This window comes from Myripristis murdjan, chromosome 2, assembly GCF_902150065.1.
Source record: "Myripristis murdjan chromosome 2, fMyrMur1.1, whole genome shotgun sequence".
Classification (NCBI taxonomy): domain Eukaryota; kingdom Metazoa; phylum Chordata; class Actinopteri; order Holocentriformes; family Holocentridae; genus Myripristis; species Myripristis murdjan.
Genome location: NC_043981.1, coordinates 2990118 through 3010000, shown reverse-complemented (window position 1 = coordinate 3010000; position 19883 = coordinate 2990118). Strand labels below are relative to the sequence as shown.

At 40.5% G+C, this 19883-nt stretch overlaps 1 protein-coding gene and 1 long non-coding RNA gene across 3 annotated transcripts in view; one reads left to right on the top strand and one right to left on the bottom strand.

Annotated features, from left to right (window-relative positions):
- The window catches only part of LOC115371963 (fibroblast growth factor 14-like), a 70348-nt gene that overhangs the window by 37371 nt on the left and 13094 nt on the right, over positions 1-19883 (top strand). The window contains exons 1-3 of one of the 2 annotated variants that reach the window (XM_030069636.1): positions 2775-2967; positions 10385-10495; positions 16148-16251. In XM_030069636.1, coding sequence (XP_029925496.1) covers positions 2775-2967; positions 10385-10495; positions 16148-16251 — 408 coding nt within the window. Of the gene's footprint in view, positions 1-2774; positions 2968-10384; positions 10496-16147; positions 16252-19883 lie in introns of those variants that run through there. The other variant, XM_030069627.1, reaches the window with a different exon arrangement.
- The window catches only part of LOC115371974 (uncharacterized), a 51461-nt gene continuing 39101 nt past the window's right edge, over positions 7524-19883 (bottom strand). Inside the window, exons 2-3 of the long non-coding RNA XR_003929406.1 lie at positions 10609-10666; positions 7524-10493 (exon numbers count right to left, since the gene is read on the bottom strand). This is a non-coding gene — a long non-coding RNA (uncharacterized LOC115371974). The remainder of the gene's footprint in view (positions 10494-10608; positions 10667-19883) is intronic.

The window sequence follows — 19883 nt, the reverse complement described above, 5'->3', positions numbered from 1 at the left end:
GTCAAGTAAAAGTGGAATAACAAAGCTGAATGATGCACAAATCAAATAAGCAGCATTCCATCCACAGTGTAAATTCTGGCTTTCCCAAATAAAGAAATAAATAAAAACAATACAAAAAATACAAAAAATCATGAACGTAAAAATGTATAAACTTGAACTTGAACTAAATATTCCAGCAAAATCCTTGCATACAGCACAATAGTGAGCTTGTCATAAATGATAAGGACACAATAAGGTACCACTGAGTAACATATATGCACTACATGTCATAGGAATATTACACAAATATCACACAAATATGGTAGTGATAACATACAGTAGGAAATGCACAGTGCCTTAAGATACAAGTCATAAAATTATATAGGATTTACAGACTATAAAAGGAATATTATGAGATTGTTTTTATTGTAGAGATACTGTATATACTATGGTGAAACCATAGGAGATGAAAAATATCTTAAAGTGGGATACGCATTACTGAGTGATAGTGTGTCCTTTTATGAGAAGCCTATTATAAAGATACTCCAAGACATAAATGAGCACATCAGATACACTACCCACCCATTAGGGATATTATAGAAATATTACAGCGATACTATAGAAGGCCAAAAACAGATACGTCAGAGTTGAGCAGCCTATACTATATCAGTTACACATGCTGCTTTAAAGCCACCTGTCAGTCTATAGGCTCAGTGTGCTGTGCTATGTGTGTGTGTGTGTGTGTGTGTGTGTGTGTCAGTGAGAGAGAGAGAGAGAGAGAGAGAGAGAGAGAGAGAGAGAGAGAGAGAGAGAGAGAGAGAGAGAGAGAGAGTTTGTCTGTTGATTTTGACTGACATTATAACACCAGCAGGAAATACAGCAGGTTAGACGGCATCACTAGATAAAGTGAAAATGTCAATTCGATTCTGTTCTATTCAGTTCTATTCTACGGGTTTCTTTCGCCGAGTCACGGAGTCTTGAACCCCACCCGGGTACAGGGTCCAGCCAGCCGGTGACGCTGTCAGAATCACTCACACACACACACACACACACACACACACACACACACACACACACAGACACACAGACACACAGACACACACACACACACACACACACAGACACACACACACACACACACACACACACACACACACACACACACAGAATGGTGTGCGCGCGGACATTCACCGGATGACGACGTCCCGGTTGTTTTTGAGAGCGCGTGTGTGACTGACCCGCTCGCTCGGCGCGTGGCTCCAGCAGCGGTGTGTGCCCATAGAGCGCCCGCGCTCTCTCGCGTCAAGTCAGTCCAGAGCGATAAAAACTGGGTTTCCGGTTATACATTTCAAAATAAAACAATCATTAAAGCACTATTATCCACTCCATAGTTAAAAAAAATCCACAGTGAAATTTTAGATGTGTTTGTTCTTTTGTCACGTCAAATTAATTGAAAAGACTTTTAAACATTTAAACAAAATTTACAAAGGGGATGACACAAATTAAAAGGATGAAAGGAAAATATACAAGATCAACAAGTGAGCACATTACAAACAAGTTGTTAAAACACGATTGTAACACTTAGAGTAAAAAACATAAGATAAAATGATCCATGAAAATATTATCTATAGCAGAGAAAAATACAAATAGCTAGAAAACAGGATACAAGCAAGAATGTAGAAAATATGCACCTTATAATATGCAACTGACAAGTTCTAGAATTGATAGTATGCTTATGTTCATATTTTGTTTATATTTCACTTAAAAACGTTCATGTTTTTGATGAGATGATATAGATTAGATGAAACATTACTGATTTCTGTAACAGCAGATCAGCTTAGGCTGTGTAGTCAACTAACAAAAAGTTGGTCTTTAAAGTGGGACTTGTTGAAGTTGTTGCACATTCTAGTGTCTGCATAATTATCAATCAGTTAATTAATCAATTAATTATATAATTCAAATTAAAAAGTTCTTTATTGGCATGACAAATAGGCATTTGTATTGCCAAAGCAGATGTCACATATTGAACAAGAAATCAATACATATTGATATCCAGAATCACAGTATTTAGTTGTTAAAAAAACAACTAATAATTACAATGTATGTTGTTACAATGTATATGATGTTGCATGTAACTATTAGCAACATTATCTGTTTTACTGTGGGTATTTAGTATTTTTACTTCCAAAAGTGATAAATGTTGTCTGACTTTCATTTTGAAGGGTAAAGCGCCAAACTTCCGGTGACGCTCTGCTTAACCCTCGCCAACTTTGCGCAGCTGGAGCGGCTCGCGGCTGCACGCGCCTCCGTCGCGCTTTTGTCGGTGGAATAGAAAGGGGGTATTTACAGAAGAGAGAAAAGAGAAGCGAAGTCGTTTATTTCATCCTGAAGCATTGTCCTTGCTTTCGCCCATTTTTCGTTTATTTTTTTCCCGCCTGTTGACCGACCATGGCGAGGCAAAGTGACAAACGGCGTCCGTTAAAATGGGTTGGAGGCGCCGTTCAGTGACAGCTGCTGTTGTTTGACTGACAGACAGACCGGTGAAACGTGACGGACAGGTAAACCACTGTGCCGCTCAAGTCAATGGCTTGGAGAACAACAGAAAATATGCTTAAGTGGTCTGGTTATTTTGGAGTTTACCGTGTTGTGGCTGAAGCATGGGGCTGTTATAGCCGGTAAACCGGAGACTGGCGGTTTGTGTCTGGTTTTGTCTGCGCTCCGTTCCCCCCGGTGGACCGAACTGAAGGGAGAGACGGAGACGGGGGTGTTTTTGTTTCGGCTGTTTCGGTGGAGACATGGCAGCGGCCATCGCCAGCGGTTTGATCCGGCAGAAGCGACAGGCGAGAGAGCAACACGCCCACCGACCGACAGCTCACCGGCGGCGGAAGAGCCCCGGTAAGAAGCAGGGGCTGTGCAACGGTAACCTGGTCGACATCTTCTCCAAAGTCCGGATATTTGGCTTGAAGAAGAGGAGGCTACGGAGGCAAGGTGCGAGAATGGGGAATAAGGGGAGGGGAGGGAGGCGAGAGGGTGGAAGGGGGGGGGACGCGCTCGCGGACAAACCCGCACATGCACGCGCGTAGACAGACAGACACAAGCGCACACATGCATTGACAGACACGTTGCACGAGCGCACACGCTTGCACGCGCCCACTTTTTACACATACATGCGCGCATCGTTCGCACGCGCCACTCTCTCACATTTGCACACACGCGCACACATACACACACCCCAGCCGTGCATAAACAAATGCTGACAGATTCTCTGTCCTCTCTCTCTCTCTCTCTCTGTCACACACACACACACTCTTTCTCTCTGTCACACACACACACACACACACACACTGTCATGTCTTGTAGTGTTCCATGGTCCAGTAGTTTCCAGGTACATCCATTATTGAAGCCACAGATTAGTCTGTCTAGCCTCTCTCTCACTCTCTATCTGTCTGTGTGTATCTCTACCTTGCTCTCTCATTTTCTCCTGCTAATTCAAAGTGCCCTATCGCCATTATCAGATTTGTCCTTACATGGCCAAAAGGAGAACAGAATTATCACAATTGCAGCACTAATACAAACACCATCCTTCCCTCTTGTGCATATGTCACAGTGGTTGTCATATATACAGCATGGCATTGTAAAATACACTTTCTATGATGAGATTCAGATTTGTTTGTCACAGGGTGTGTGAAGTCGAAATAGGATTTATTGTTGCAAAAGGTCAAAAAGTCCAAGCCAAAATCGGGGCTTGAGAACTGGCAATGTGGGGATTTCAAGTCCCACTTGAATCAATGGTTAAATTGTGTGACAGATTTTGCCTTCAACGCGCTGAGAGGTGATTTGATATGGAAGTGAATGCAGATTAATGAGAATGTTGTGATTGCGTGCTGTGGCAGGCGTTCAGCAGCCGAGAGACGATAAGTGCTGTTTTAATCAATTGATTGTGCAAGAAAACCAGCGGGCTATGGTTCGTATGGAGGGATGAAGGCAGGAAATGAGAGGAGGGCAGAGAGATGGAGGGGAAGAGGGAGAAGAGAGAGGAGAGGCAAACATGAGCAGTCATGTTGATAGGAACTGGGTTTTTCACCATTTTGCTGTGGTGGATGACAGGAATATGTGGAATCTCCGAGCCAGTTGCCCTTCTCTCTCCTGCTCTCGGTTTACCTGCTGGAATCAACAGGGGAACTGGAGGCGACTTTCTCCTCTCCCCTCCCCTCCTCTCCTCTTTCCTTTTCTCTTTTCCCCATCTTCCTTCTTTCCTTTCGCCTTTCTCCTCTTGTCCTTTCTTTTATTCCCTCCTCTCATCTTTCTCCTCCTCCTTTCCCCCTTCACTCTCCCATTTAATCCCCCTCTTGCATCCCGCTCTCTCCCCTCCTCTCTCCCCTCCTCACTCTTTCCTTCATCGTTTGCTCTTTCATTTCACCTTCTTTTTTCTCTTTCTTGCCTCCCCTCTTTCCATCCTCCCTTCCTTCTTTCCCCCTCCTCTTCCCCATCCCTCTCTCCCTCCTTCCTCTTGTTCCCAGCTGTGAGAGCTGCTGGTGAAAGCTTGGCAACATCCACAAGCTCTGTGCTGTGTGTGTGGGTGTGGGTGTGTGCGCATACGTGTGTGCGTGTGTGTGTTTGTTTGTATGTGTGTTAGAGAGAGAGAGGGAGAGAGAGAGAGAGAGAGAGAGAGAGAGAGAGAGAGAAAGAGACTTGCCAACATCCCCTACTGTCTTCCAGAGGTTTTCTGAAGGAGAGACAGACAGACCCAACTCGAAACCGAATTGCAGCTTTCATTGCCCAATAAAAGATGCAGTTCAATATAATGTGTGTACATTTATCACAACTAGACTGATAAATGGAGCCGATATTGGCTTTTTATTAGAAATCAGGTATCATTCAGTCAGTCTGGGCCACCTCTGATATGATGGAGGTTCCTCCCTGATCACAGCTAGGCAGTATGTTTTATTACCATTATTTTATATCAGATGTCGGACCAGAGAGGCTATTCCAGTGTCGTGTGGAGGATTTTACTCAGCAGGCTGTAAAACCTGCCATGAAACCTGCCTCACCTGCCTTAAGGAGCTGCTAATCACCTAAAATGGTTTCATTAGTCAATTTCAATTTCAATATTATTTGTATAGCCTGATATCACAAATTACAAATACAAATTTTCCTCAAGGGGCTTTACAGCAATACAACATCCTCTGTCCTTAGACCTTCACATTGGATGTGGGATAACTCCTTATAAAACCTTTAACAGGGAGAAAAAATAAGAAGAAACCTCAGGAGAGCAACAGAGGAGGGATACATCTGTCCAAGGACGGACAGATGTGCAATGGATGTTGTCTGTGTTTAGTCTGTATTTTAGTCTCCCAGGATTGCCTAAATGCTGTTTCAGAGTTCTTTCCACCCTGACAAGATTGCAGCTCTTTTCTTGCAGGGGTCAAAATGGTCAAATTCAAAGACATCACATGGTAAAAATATTGGCTATTGGCAGCTTTGGTTAAAAAATATCTGTGTTTGACCTCAAAAAGTCCACTTCTAATAGAATAAAACAATGAAATAGAGCTAGATTGTTCCATCCAAGTCCCTTGCCCATCAAGTAACTGAATCTGACTCAAACCCTTCACAGTCCTCTGGATGAGGGAAACTGAATTTAAAAAAAAAAATCGGTCCACTAGAAACAAATACAAAATTTCCCAACAAACTCCAAACAGATTAAAATAACACTAGATAACACACATAGGCTATAGGCTCAAGCCACACCTTATTTTGCCCACTCTTCATACAAAATCTCAAGATTCAAGATTCTCAATAATCTGTAGTTACAATAGTCATACCATATTAATACCAAAATACTGGTTATTACTTATGTAGTTCACACTTGTTAATTATATTGCTTACAAAGTATGCAACACATTTTCGGTTCTTCACTACAGCTTTACAGCTATGCTTCTTAAATTTAAATACATATTTTGAACATAAGGTTCATGAGATTGACCATAATAAATACTGCGGGTGCTGGATCAGACTGTGGTACTGAATTGAGAGCTGCTTCTTTAGGCAAAAGTCCCGGCTTTACTGCTGTGTCTTTGTCCCAGCCCTCTCTCGTGGTTACAGCCTCGTGGTAGAGACTTGCAGTATGAGAGTGTGCATACAAGCAGCCGAAATGAGTTCTCTCAGCAGGGTGGCAGTGCGAGGACCTTGGAGTCGAGCCAAGGAAATGACAGGAGCCTGTCGAGGTGATTCCTGCTCCCTTTTGAGCTGTACCAGGCGTGGCTGACTGGGAGGAGACCCTTGGGCAAACCCAGGCCGACAGGAGCGACTGCAGCCCCAACGTGCTTAGGTAGACCTGCGGATCCCCCAAGAGGATATGGGGGACGTTGCAGGGAAAAGGATGTCCTGACCTGGATAAGCAGCTAGAGCATGGATGCATGGAGAATACATGAGAAGCTTTGTAAAACAGGGCCAATAGGGTTCCGCTGGTTCAGCGAAGTCCAGTGAACAGGTCCACACTCACACATAGCAGTCCAGACGCTCCCCTTAATTTTTTATTGCAATCAGCAATTAAATCTCCCTGCTGATTGCAATGAAAATGCAAAGTGAGCCTCTGAATAGATACATGTGAGTGCAAACCTTGACCTTGGTAATATTTCATTGCTTGAATACACCCAACAAATCGGGTAAAGAAGTAGTTTGTTTCGCGCCGATACTCAATACCTGTAATTATGACGACAAACATGCTAAAACAATTTGATTGCAGGTGTCCAACATTTAGACCATGAGATGTATTAAAACTTGTCATTACTGTTACTTCAGGTCTTCCCATAGGCAACCAGTGTGGTGTTGATCAATTTTACAATAATCAATGTGATCATATCAGAGGTGGCTGACACAGTGTGGACCAGATTTGATTTATGATGTGGCAGCACCAGCAGAAGCCCTCTAATCACTCTGATGATGTGAATGCAGATCAAATGGTTTGGCTGTATTCACTTGCTTAGTAGCTTCTCCACTTGGGGAGTCTTTGTGCTCACATGGTGTGTAAGAGAGAGAAACAGGGTAAATCTTCATGCATCATTGGTGTGAAGAATACATACATGTTCATATTTTATACTGTGGTAAACACTGAATTTAGACGCAGAGTGGGGAGGGGGATTAACAGACACTGTGACACCTCAAATCAGTGTGACGGCTTGATGGGCTGACCGATCGCATCAGATCACTTCCATTGAGATCTGCTTTATTAGGAGCTGTGTGTATGTGTCTGTGTGTGCTTGTGTGTGTGGATGGGGGAATACCCTTCCACTGGAACGGTCTGGAATCATGAAACAGTCGCCATGGCAACGTCAGAATGTGGGAATTTCCCTAGTAACAGACAGGATGTGAGGATATTGGGAAGAATGGGAATATCACCTTGAAAACTGTGGGAACATTGGAGGGAGAATGGAAGGCAATGGAATATAAATGACGGCATAACTGAATGTTGAATGGATGGATGGGTGGCTCAACAGACAAATGAACAGATGAAGCGGTAAATTGATTTTTCATCCATTACAGCAGACTCTTATACAAACAGCAACAGTAGCAACACCATGTTAAACAACAGTAATAAATAATAGTACCAGCAATAATAAATAAAATAGTGACCATAAAAGTACAGTTATCTTTGAGCTGGAAGGAAATTTTGCCTCATAGGTTAATCTGTTCAGTGTATGTGTGTGCATTTGTGTGTGTGTTCTCCTTGCTTTCAAGCCTAATATGTAATTCCTTGTCCTAACTAGATCTGAGCCTACACTAAATTGCACTACACTACACTACACAACACTCGCGTAACAGAGAAGAGAGGCTGGAAAGGATCGTTTGAGTCACCGATGCTTTGATATAAAAGAAGTCTTTGAAATGCATAAATGCACACTGTGCTGGCGAAGACGGCATATGGCTTCTGAATGTTGTTTTGTGCAAAGTCAGATGAAACTCAGGACTGGTTAGTCATTGCAAAAGTAAAAATACTTTATTATTACTTGCTTTGTACTTTTCATTTCACTCTTATGTCACAGCAACATTTGTGGTTGCATTCCCCTCTGATGCTCTGAAATGAGGTTTCCTCTCCTGTGAATGATCAGGGAACTAAAAAGCAGTTTTTAGCCAGTGCTGCTATTATTTCATTTATTAAAATGTAGTGCAACTGCGTCTAATCCAGAGAAACTAGACTTTTCTGCCATCTCTCATTAAAGCTTTTATCAAAGGTTAGGTAAAACTAATTCTGGTAGAATCTGATGTCTTCAGTCACCTATAAGGCAATTTGGCCTTCAACTAACAGTTATTTTCAATGTCGATCCATCAGTCAATTATTTCATTAGATCAATCCCATCAGCAAATGTTTGGTATTTTTACTTGGTATGGACTAAAACAATCGCTTATCAAAGTTGGAGCCAATTAATTTTCTGTTCATTGACTAATTGCTTAATTGACTAATTGTTTAAGCATTAGTGTACTGTTTACTGCCGATCCGTGTGTGAAAATAATATCCATGTTCCATAGAAATTTCACCTGTTTGGGTATTATCATCAAGAACTACAGAATTTAAAATTACAACCAAGCATTTTGAAGCGTTTGCTTTGCTTGGCTCATGTTCAAAGAGTACATTCAACGGCTAGATCCCTAATCTGATCAAGACACATCACTTGAGCGGGTCACACAGCCACATACCACTAGCTGCACTCACTAGGTGGGGAGTTCGGGCGCCAGTTGCGAGTCTTTCATGGCTTCCCCTCTGCCTTCAGTGTTCTCCCCAGCTGTACAAGATGGATGCTTCACAAAGATGGAAAATACCCTCTCTCACCCTCTCTCTCCCTCACACCTCATAAACTGGGTCAGTCTTGGCTCTTTTTCTGTCTCTGTGCATTAGGGCATACCTTCTTGGTCCCCTCACACACACACACACACACACACACACACACACACACACACATTCAAAGGGGATTCCCGTCTTACTATAGCTACACAGAGGAGGGGAAAGTCAGTGGTGTGTGTAAGAGAAAGAGAGGGAGGATGGGTGTGGTTGTGAAAAATGGAGCAGCTGGAGAATATTAATCATTTTTACCAAACAAGGTGAGCGTGTATGTGTGTGTGTGTGTGTGTGTGTGTGTGTGTGTGTGTGTGTGTGAGTGCGTGTATGTGTGTATGGAAAATGCTTGCTGTCTACGGCTGATGCGATGATAATAGTAATGATGATGATGGTGGCGTGCGATAGCATGGAAAAATATCTCTGTCTGTACCTGCTTAAGAAGCTCCAGAGTCATTATATCACCTCGGCCCGGTCTAGTCAGACATCCATTTGTCTTATCTCCCACTTTCTGTGCCTTTCTCATTCTCGTCCTTCCCTCCACACCTCTCATTCTTCCCCAGCCTCTCTTTTTCTTCTCTTGTTCTTGATTCTTCTCTCTCTCTCTCTCTCTTTTTTGTTTCATTTTAGTAATTTCTCATTTGATGATGAGACAACCACACAGTTGTTTAATTCAAATGATATGAGGTTGCCAATAGCAACTATCAATTCTAAAAAAAAAAAAAATATTGGTATGATGCTTTTCTTCTCTTGCCACATCATTTCTATAACAATAGCAGCAAAACTCAAAGGTTTTTTCAAGCCAGATAGGTATTTTTTGTCAATATTCAATATGACCAAACAATTAAGTTATCTAATTAAGAAATAATAAAGAAAATGTGCAGACAATGAAATCTGTCATTTGTGATATTATAAATCATTCATAGCTGTGGCAGGGAGGAGCCTTCATCATATCAGACTGGTGACTCCTACTGGAACACATCTGAATAAAAAGCCTGAGTAAAAGGCCAGTGTCACCCTCATATCTGCAAACCAATATATTGGTCAGTTAATACATATTAAAGCAGAATGCAGTTGCCATTATAAGGTTGTTCTTACCAAAATAACTTGACCAATAATTAAACAAAATTATTCAACTGGAACAATGACAAGTGGAGAAGGATTAGCCCAAGAGTCTCAAAAGCAAAGTATAAATGGATTTGATGTGCTTGACTAGTCTGTCCCACAGGAAATCCCTCAGGATGTGGCAGGTCACATGTGGTCACATTGTCCTTTTTTAATGCCAAAAGGTACTGCATCTTAGATCTGCCTGCTAGGGTTTATGTATAATTTGGGAAAGTGTATTCTGGGGAGGATATCCTAGATATTTCCTTCCCCCCACAATAAATCTTTCCAAACAGGCTGACAGGCCACCTGCATCCTCTTAAGGCATTCTGGGTATCGGTTAAGTTTCGACTGTCTTTATTTTCCTTTGCTTGTTGATTCATTCAGAGCGGAGGCTGTATGAGGGATAGTACATGGCCTGGTTTAAAGATGTCATTCATGTTCGTATCTCTGTTTGTGTCTCCTCACCAGAACCACAGCTGAAGGGCATAGTGACCAGGTTATTCTGCAGGCAGGGCTTCTATCTCCAGATGGGCCAGGATGGAAGTTTGGACGGGACCAAAGACGACAGCACCAACTCCTGTTAGTATACACACCACAAAAAGTAATGTGCACACTGTACACAACAATCTGTAGTCCTCTTAGTGAGGTATATTCTTTACATTGTTGTAAATGTGGGAAAATGTTAAATTTACCAAGGTAAATCTGCATGTCACTTTGTACATGGCATTTCCTGGTTCATCTCAAGAACATCTAAAGAAGGAAGGGATAAAGTGTCAGCGTTCCAGATTTGTCCAGGAGCCAGATGTTGGTGCTACTAATATTGAAGTCAATGGGATGGGCATGTCAAATCCCACTATAAACCACTATAACCACTCTGCTGTTCTCTGACAGGACAGAGATTCAACTATACAACAAAACACACTGTTGGTTGTCCGTCCACATCTGCATAAAGCCTAGCATGAAGCCCAGCTCTAGCCAAACAGTGCTAATGTTAGCCACATAGACGTTTAAAATGTATAATCCCATGTATCAAAAATGAGCTGGTTAACAATCGCTAAATGACTCATAATTTTGACACCTGGTGGGGCACTAACCTGTTGAATAAGGCATAAATGGAGGGGTGGCAAAATCATTCAAAGCAATGACAGCCGAACACAATTTGTCCACTCTTGGCACCAATTTGGTCTCAGGCCTTACTCAGTGATATATTTTCCCTTTCTTTTTCATATGTTCCTTGGTCTATGTGAGTGGAAACCAGTAGTCACAGTAGTACAGGGCTCTCTCACAGTCCTCGTGTTCCCTGCTGACAGCCTCTGTAATACTTTGATTATGCACCACTCCTGTCCAATGCTACAGTTGTGCACCTGAGAGTCTTTTGATGAATTTAATCAGATTAGGATATCGACCGAAACAGGATTCATTTTCATAGAGCGGTGGTCTTCAGTCCAGCTCCTCAGGACTCCAGGTCCTGCTGCCTTTCCTTCCTACCAGCAAGTTAATTGCATTCACCTGCCGCCCCAGGCTTAAATCAGCCCCTGATTAGATGGCTAGAATGAAAACCAGCAGGGCTCTAATGCCCCGAGGACAAGAATTGAAAACCACTGTCACAGAGTCATATTAAAAGACCATCCAAGTGATTTTGAATGTTTGGCCCATTTACTACAATTCACCCACATTTTATATTGCAACGAACTATTTTGCAAATCATGTGGGGGTACTAAAGATTTCACACCGTATGATCAAAATCCCTCAGTTTTAAAATTTCAATTTTTTGGTCGAAACACTCACCTTATAACGTTCTGCTTCTGCAGCTAACAAAGTCCTCAACATTCATAAACCACATAACTGATATTTGGTTGTGTAAAACAACTGTTTCTCCGGTGACTATTTCCCCTGTGGGACTGACCGATTCACTCCGCCCTATTTCAGGTCATCAAAACACAACAGTGCTGCTGCTTTTAGGATTTATTACGGTGATGGAATACTGGTGTGAAGAAAGTTTCACGTCTCTGAAAGTTCATTTTCATGTCAGTGGAATGGATACCAATGGCTAGAAAGAATTAAGTTAAAATGGTCTAAAATACAACTGCTTGCTTTGGGAAAAGATGAGCAGAAACATGAAATTCATACATTTTGTAGAACATGTAAACATGCAGAATCACTGGTTTGGTCCTTTAAAAATCATATGTGACTAATTTAATCAAGATTCAAACATGTTTTGCACATGCACATCTTTTACTCATGAATGGAAGTGAATTTTGTCGGGCAACACATTTACTATTGGACTAAAATATGAAATCAATCAAGCATCTATTTCTTGGCCAAGCTAGAACTCTTATCAACACAGCAATGTGTTATCTGCCTACCAAAAGAGGCACACATGCCAATGCATGCCAGTTTGGCAAAAAAAAAAAGAAGCATCAGACGTGCCATCCTCGCTCTGTGATGCGGGTCAACTGAGAGAGCATGGAAGAAGACTTGCCAACCACTGAAGCAGGACCTTGCCAAATTTTTGATGTTGTATAGTTACATGAATGAATATCCTGTATGTCACAGATCTCAGTTTGCCACTGAAGCCAATCTGAAGTAATCTGACCATGTGGTACATCATGCCCACACCACCACAACAGTGGCAAGGCAGTACAAGAGCTTCATGCTGCTGTGACTGGTATTTTCCACTCACACAGCACATTTTGTGAAATGTGCACATTTACTGGTAAATACACATTGCCCACTTTCAATTTAGAACATCATCATTTACCCCTCATGGCGGTTGCTATGCAGTATTGGCTCTCTGATACTCTCTGATACTCTCTGAACTGATAACTGTGTAATGATAAGAGCGTGCAGGGTGTCAGCAAGTTTCATCAAGCTAAAGGGCCAATATGTAATCTAAGACTTATTTATTATCTATGACTTGCAGCAGCTACAGATCACAGGTGTCTGCAGGTCCTTCAAAAGTCTTTAAATGTCTTCAATTTAATTTTATAAATATTAGGCTTTATAATTCATTCAATAGTCTTAAAATTGAGTTTATGAGGTCTTAATTTTAACACTTTAACTCTGAATCCATTGAATCTAATGCCAGTGCAAGAAAATCTGTGTACTTACTTTTCCCATTTACTGTAGAAAAAAGTAATGGGTGTGTATATTACAGTAGTAATTGTTATACAGTAGTATAAAAAATTATCATCTAGCTCAGTGGTTCATAAAGTGTGGGTCGGGACCCCCAGGGGGCTGCAACATAACTTTTAGACTGTTAGAAGATAATTTATGGGATAGGAGAAAAAATATATTCCTACTACAGATGCATTTCAGTTATTTATTATCATGTCTATTTTATGATGTCTACTTCTAAATTTTCTCAGTTTTTTATTTGAGTTTACAGCCTCTGTAGGCCTTCTCTCATTAATCAAATAAAAAGACTGGAAAAGGCAAAATCTGCGTGTGACACAGGGTTTGTGAGTAGGCAAATGTATAGTACTTGACTTAATACTTAACTGCAACACTTAGTTGAATAAGGAAAGGCATTATTTGTCTTAACAGTCTTAATTAATTAATCTAAAAAAGGTCTTACAAAGCATTAAATATAATTTTCTGATTCCTGCAGACACCCTGAAAAAGATGTGTATAATGAGCTTGCTCATTGGCCTGTGAGACCTGGAGATTGTCTTTCCGATTGCTGTCATTTTGTCATATTTTGGAGTAGCCAAAGTGAGGGTGGGGCCAAGGTGGAGGGGGTGAAGTTAGCAGACAAACTATTAAAAAATCCACTTCCTAAAAGAAGTGGAGAACAGAACCTTTGGAGTGTCAGTACATTCACCAGCATTTAACAGTTGTGTGTCCTAATCGGCAATACATCAGTGACCTGTCAATCACTGCATAGGTCACCTGTCGGTCACTAGGCAAACAAACAACCGAAACAAATCCGAAACAACCCTGGGTAATATCCCTAATATCCTTTTAATGGCACAACTATTCTGGAAATTGCCATAAAGTGAAAGATAACAAGTGAAATGAGCTACTGAGACAATATCTCCTAGACTGACTTCATATTTTAAGTGAGAATTTGGGTTGTGGTCCCAGTGTACTGCATGGAGTTATCTAGCACAGTGGTTTTCAAAGTGAGGTCCAGAGCACCTCCAGGGGTCCTTGAGGGGCTTCCAGGGGGTCCTCAGCAAAATGAGGAATAGTTTAATTTCACTGTAAATTAATTCAGTAGAAATTGTTACAATGCAGAAAACGTATGAGGAATCATTTGAACGTTTTCTTCTTTCTGGTTTAGTCTCACTACAATCTGTTAGTATTAAAGTCTGACATTGAAATAATTGAATCCTTTGAAAGTTCAATGATGCTGGATTGATGTCATATTTATTGCGTTTAAATGCTTGTGACACAAATCCAAAATATATCTTGCTGTAAGGGTCTGTATAGGGCAAAATCACCTCAAATGGGGGTCCTTGGCTTACGTAAAGTTAACTTAGGGGTCCAGAACATGAACAGGTTTGAAAACCCCTGATCTAGCGGAAATCCCCAACAAAGGTGCACTGAAGAGGTAAAACATCACATTTATAATGATACTGCTTTGTCATGGCTTGAGAACAAAATGTTTTGCATAGCCAGTTGCTCACTTTTGGCACCATTCTCCTTCGTTGTGCAGTTGATAATGTAGGTGCGAAGACGGGGAGTATCTCAAGCTTCCAGTGGGTGGGGAATTATTGTTCCAAAACAGAGCACAGGCTGGAGAATGAGCTCAGAGATTGGAGATGGGATATTTTCTCCATTTCATTGGTCAGATGGACCTGTCCTTAGCCAGATAATCTGACTGTCTGTTCCACCACACTGACCCTGCCATTCCATAAATAAACTATCTGCCTGTTTGCCATAATTACATTGGTTATGTGTGGTGTCATATTAATCATGCTGACACAACTGGTCCAGAAGCTGAACTAAGGAGGGCAGTGTGTGACAGAGTAGAGCAGTGAGACAGAAGGTCAGACTGGTGAAGATGTTTTGGAGACAAGATTTTTCATTTACTATTTACTGGTTTATTTTTCATTTGCCATGCTTTGCTTGCAGTGTGGAGTCCAGATGGGGTCTCACCATTTACTTCTTTCTGAAAAACCTTTTCTGAAAAAATTACTGGAACATTGATTAAAAAAGGAAACAAAAAAGCAGTAGCCAAAATTATCTGAAAATTAGCAGAAATATTGATACATATTGAAATTTTACTTTTATTCACCAGAAATTATTACAAGAGAATGTATGACTGATTATTTAAACATTATGCTTTAATCTCACCACTTTAAATCTGCTTGGCAGTGTTCCAAAATGACATCAAAACAATTTCATACTTGACACAAACTGAAATACCTTTCCATATCAGGGTCCATAGAGCAAAATGAATTCAAAATGGGGGTCTGAGGCTTAATGAATGTCAATTTGGCAGTCCAGATCATGAAAAAATTTCAAAACCCCTGGTCTACTGTTACCATTAAATTCATTCTCATTTTTTCACATTAGTGCTGGTAGATAAAGCTTCAGTGGTTGCCAAAAATGTCCTCTATTCAGGAAAAATTTTGTACACATTCCTTAGTTATTTACTGGCAAACATCTCAGCTGTTAATATAGAAACAACCTGTATTATCTAATTAATTACCTAGTTAATGATATAAATATTTGAAATCTGATTAATATTGTAAGCTTTGTATTTTTTATTAAATGTGCATTGTGCAAAAGGCTATGTTAAAATGTTCAATATAGTTACTAATAGTTAATCTGTGTTTCCATGAATTATTTTTGCTTGTTTGATTAATGATAGGATAAGATACACATTCCTTCACTAGAAATTAAGATGCCACAGCTTTAATAGTATGGCATATTTCAAACATCATCTTTCAGAACATAATGTAGTCTGACAATTTACTTGTTGGGGAATTGTGATGGTAGTGTTAAAAAAAAAAAGTGCATAAAACATATTATTGTTAATTTATTGTGCATTTGTCATTATATTTATTTTAAGTCATATTGCCCAGCTGCAATGTGAATTTTCAAATGCTCAAGATTATACAGTTTTGAGGGAAAAACATTATTATTATTGTTATTATTGTTACTGTGACAGACACCATAAACGCACACACACTCTCTCTCTCTCTCACACACACACACACACACACACACACAGATACACAGAGTTTGTCACTCTAAGAGTTTATTTGTCTTGATCTCCAGCTCTGTTCAACTTAATTCCTGTGGGTCTGAGAGTTGTGGCCATCCAGTCGGTCAAGACTGGCCTCTACATCGCCATGAACGGAGAGGGTCACCTCTACTCCTCAGTAAGTACACACACACACCCACACACACACACACACACACACACACACACAGAGGGAGAGAGAGAGAGAGAGAGAGGGAGAGACAGAGAAGCGTACATAAATGTACACACAAGCATGGGCACCTAACTTTGTGTCAAAGTGGAGGAGCAAGGAGGATGGGGGTCTGACGGTCCTCCATGAGCTGTTTCCTTCAGGCTTACAAAACTTTTATTTATATTTCCAACATACCCTCTTCATTATAGTTTTTAGATTCATATTAGGTATGTTGGCAGGTACAGAATGAAGTCAGTCACCTTATTTGGCAGCACTTGTAGAATATTTCATACAGAGAAATACACTGAATGTATTAAATATAAGACAATAATCTATATATGTGCATTTTAACATCAATGTGCAATGTTCAAAATCTTCAAGGGTTAAAAAAAATAATCCTAGTTTATCTGACTGTGTGAAGTGAAAAATTACATGGCTTTGTCTCATGTCCATAATTTACATAGTCTGTCTATCTATCTACAGTATATATAGTATACAATATAAGAATTGAGAGAAAAAGGGTAGGTGACATTTTTATCCATCAGACATAGTGTTTGTTTCTCACTTTCAAAATGTATTTTTAACTTTATAATTTTTCTTTTAGCCATTACTACACACTAAAACAACAAAAGTTGCTGACAAGCAAATATCTTTTTTTTTTTTTAGTCTCAGCTAACACGTATCTGTTTTGGGAAAACTCTTAACTCTTGGATTTAAAAAGAGCACATATTTACTTACTTATTTACACATATTTATTTACTAGTTTTTAATTCAATATTTTATTGAAAATATTGAATTAAATATGGACTGGGGGGCAAATTTGTCTTTTTGCCCAAATTTCAAAGTGGGGTGCCATCTGCCTGACTTGCCAACAATTGTTGTTGTTATTATTATTATTATTGTTATTACTGTCATTGTTGTTGCTGTTGTGGTTGTTGTTGTTAGGCGTGGTAGTAGTAGTAGTAGTAGTAGTAGTAGTAGTAGTAGTAGTAGTAGTATCACCGTGGGTTCCCATGTCTAGTGTGCGTGTATGCTGTTTCAGACTTTTCCACCCCAACAATAAATTATTGAAGTGCATTTCATTTATAGATATTGAATATAGACACAACAGTTCTTGAAAACTACAATTTAAGACCAGTATCAGCCTCTCTCATCAGTCAAAATCTAGTTGAATCCACAAACTTTTGAGACAGACGGATGGAAGGAAACAAAAGACAGCTAAACAGAGAGAGAGGATGGAAAGGAGGTAAGGCGAGTAGGAGTTGAGTGAGCAGAAGGGAGGAAGACGGCGGAGAAGAGAAGTGAGGAAGAGGAAGAGACACTGGCTGTGAGAGGGAGATCTGCCGAGTGGAATATGAATTATTTCCACGCTGACACTTCAGAGAGAGTTCACACGTTTCCACTCCTCCACCGACGTCTCTTCTCTCTGCCAAAATCCCTCCTTCCTCCTCCTCACTTCTTCGGCGCAGGGGAGATGACAGGCAGGAGCCGGGGAGGAGGAGAGAAGAGGATAGAGTCAGAGGGGAGGAGAAGAGAGGAGAGGAGAGGATGGGAAGAAGGGAGGTGGACGGAACGGTAGATAAAAGGAGGAGGAGGTGAGAAAAGGAGAGAAGACAAAAGGAGAAAGTGATGACAGCAGAGGAGTCCTGGAGACAAGGAGGGAGGGGAGAAAGAAAGAAAAGATGGAGATGGAGAGGAAGGAAGAGAATGAGAGGAGATCTGTGCTGCTCTGCCGGGCTCTCTAAGCCTGTCGGTGGAAGTCATAGATGCATGAGGGCTTGGTGTAAATAATTGAAGAGGGGGAGTCCCTCCCAACACACACACATACTCACACACTAGTAGTAGAAATTCCCTGTCAAAACGGTGCGGAGGGAAAGTGAGGCTGTCGTTTGATCATGTTTCTGCTGTGTGGCTGTTTGATGTGGAGGCACATGAGAAAGAATACCATATAGAGATGGCATGCTGCAGTTTAGCATTGCACTGCCCAATTACAAGCAATCCAGGGCTTGTAAACAAATTCACACGGACTCACTTGTAGCTTGTTTGCTGGACACAATTTTGTTGACTTGTTGTTCTGCCAGGTTACAGATTTTGGTAGGGGGGCGGAGTGCGGGGTGGTCAAAGCAAATTTGATTCCAGACCCTGTGACTTTAGCCAAGCACGATGAGTGTGTCCCTGTTTTTTGCTGTAATTTTCCTCCTCTGGTGTTCATGTTGGTTAAGAAGACGCTAAGAAATAGCCGAATGAGACTACAGCTGGCTCTTGCTTCATTTTGTCTTAAGTTCTCACACCAAATAGGGCTGGGCAAAAAAAAAAAAAAAAAAAAAAAAAAAAAAATTAAATGGTTTTATATCGCCATGCTGACCCTGGACTGATACTTTGTCTGCAATTTAAATTCAGTAGGAAAAAAAAGAAAAAAGAAATTTAAATATTTTAAAAAATTAAAATAAAAATACACTTAAATTTATTTACAATACATTATTATTCTATTAATTTCAATTAATTATTTTTATATTATGTCTCATCTTTTTATTCATTAATTGTACAACAAAAAAAGACTACAATCACACAATTTTATAATATTTTGCAAATGAATGGTCACCAATCTAAAAGTAAGGCTGTTTAAGTTCCCTAATTTTTTGAGGTGGGCTTTTTGCTGCATAGCTAGGGTGCAAACATTGAGCTTATGACAAGCAGATTTTTGTGAAGTGTTACTATCATATACATTTTAATGGAAGTTATGTGTCATGAAATTATGTCAAAGCAAATGACTTACAGGTGCATTTGACTATTTCAACTCTGACATTAACTTTAGGCACTGTTCCCGAGTGGTTTTCCTGAGCCCTCAAAGGTGCAATATCCAAACCTTCAAAAACATTTGGGACCATTTCCTTGCACAGCACCCCTGTGTGGCACCTTCTCCTTGCCACAGGGCTCCTCAAGCATTACTTTACTTGTACAGGCTGCTCTGCTCTCAGTGAGATTCTTTATCCTCTTATTGCACCATCTCTAACAGCCAGAAGAATTTTGACAGATATAAAACATATCAACTTAAAAAAAAAATCAGCTCATTTATTGGTCAAATCATACTGCTTTTTAAGTCCAAATTGTTAATGATATGCTGTAAACTTAGTTATAAATGGTTGGACTATCATATTAATCCCAGGCATCTGGCAGAAAGAGGTGTGTGTATGTACGCGCATGTCTATGTATGTGTGTGTGTGTGTGTGTGTGTGTGTGTGTGTGTGTGTGTGCTGCCAACAGATGGCACAGTGTGCAATGAGCTGCTATGTGATAATTATGGATCATGCTGGGGAAAGTGGAAATAAGTGCTGATGAGTTTGTGTGTGTGTGTGTGTGTGTGTGTGTGTGTGCACGCACGCCTGTGTGTGACTGAGTGTGAGAGTGAGAGGAGATTTAAGTGTCTGTGTGTTTGTGAACAAGTGTCTTTAATCTATAATTATGCATGTGTTAATGTGTGATTATATGTTTGTGTATAGGGTTGTGTGTGTGTTTTTCTGTGTATACTGGGTATAGTACACGCTTGTCTGTGTGAGCATGGTTGTGTGTATGTCAGTGAGGTTTGGCAGATGTTAGGG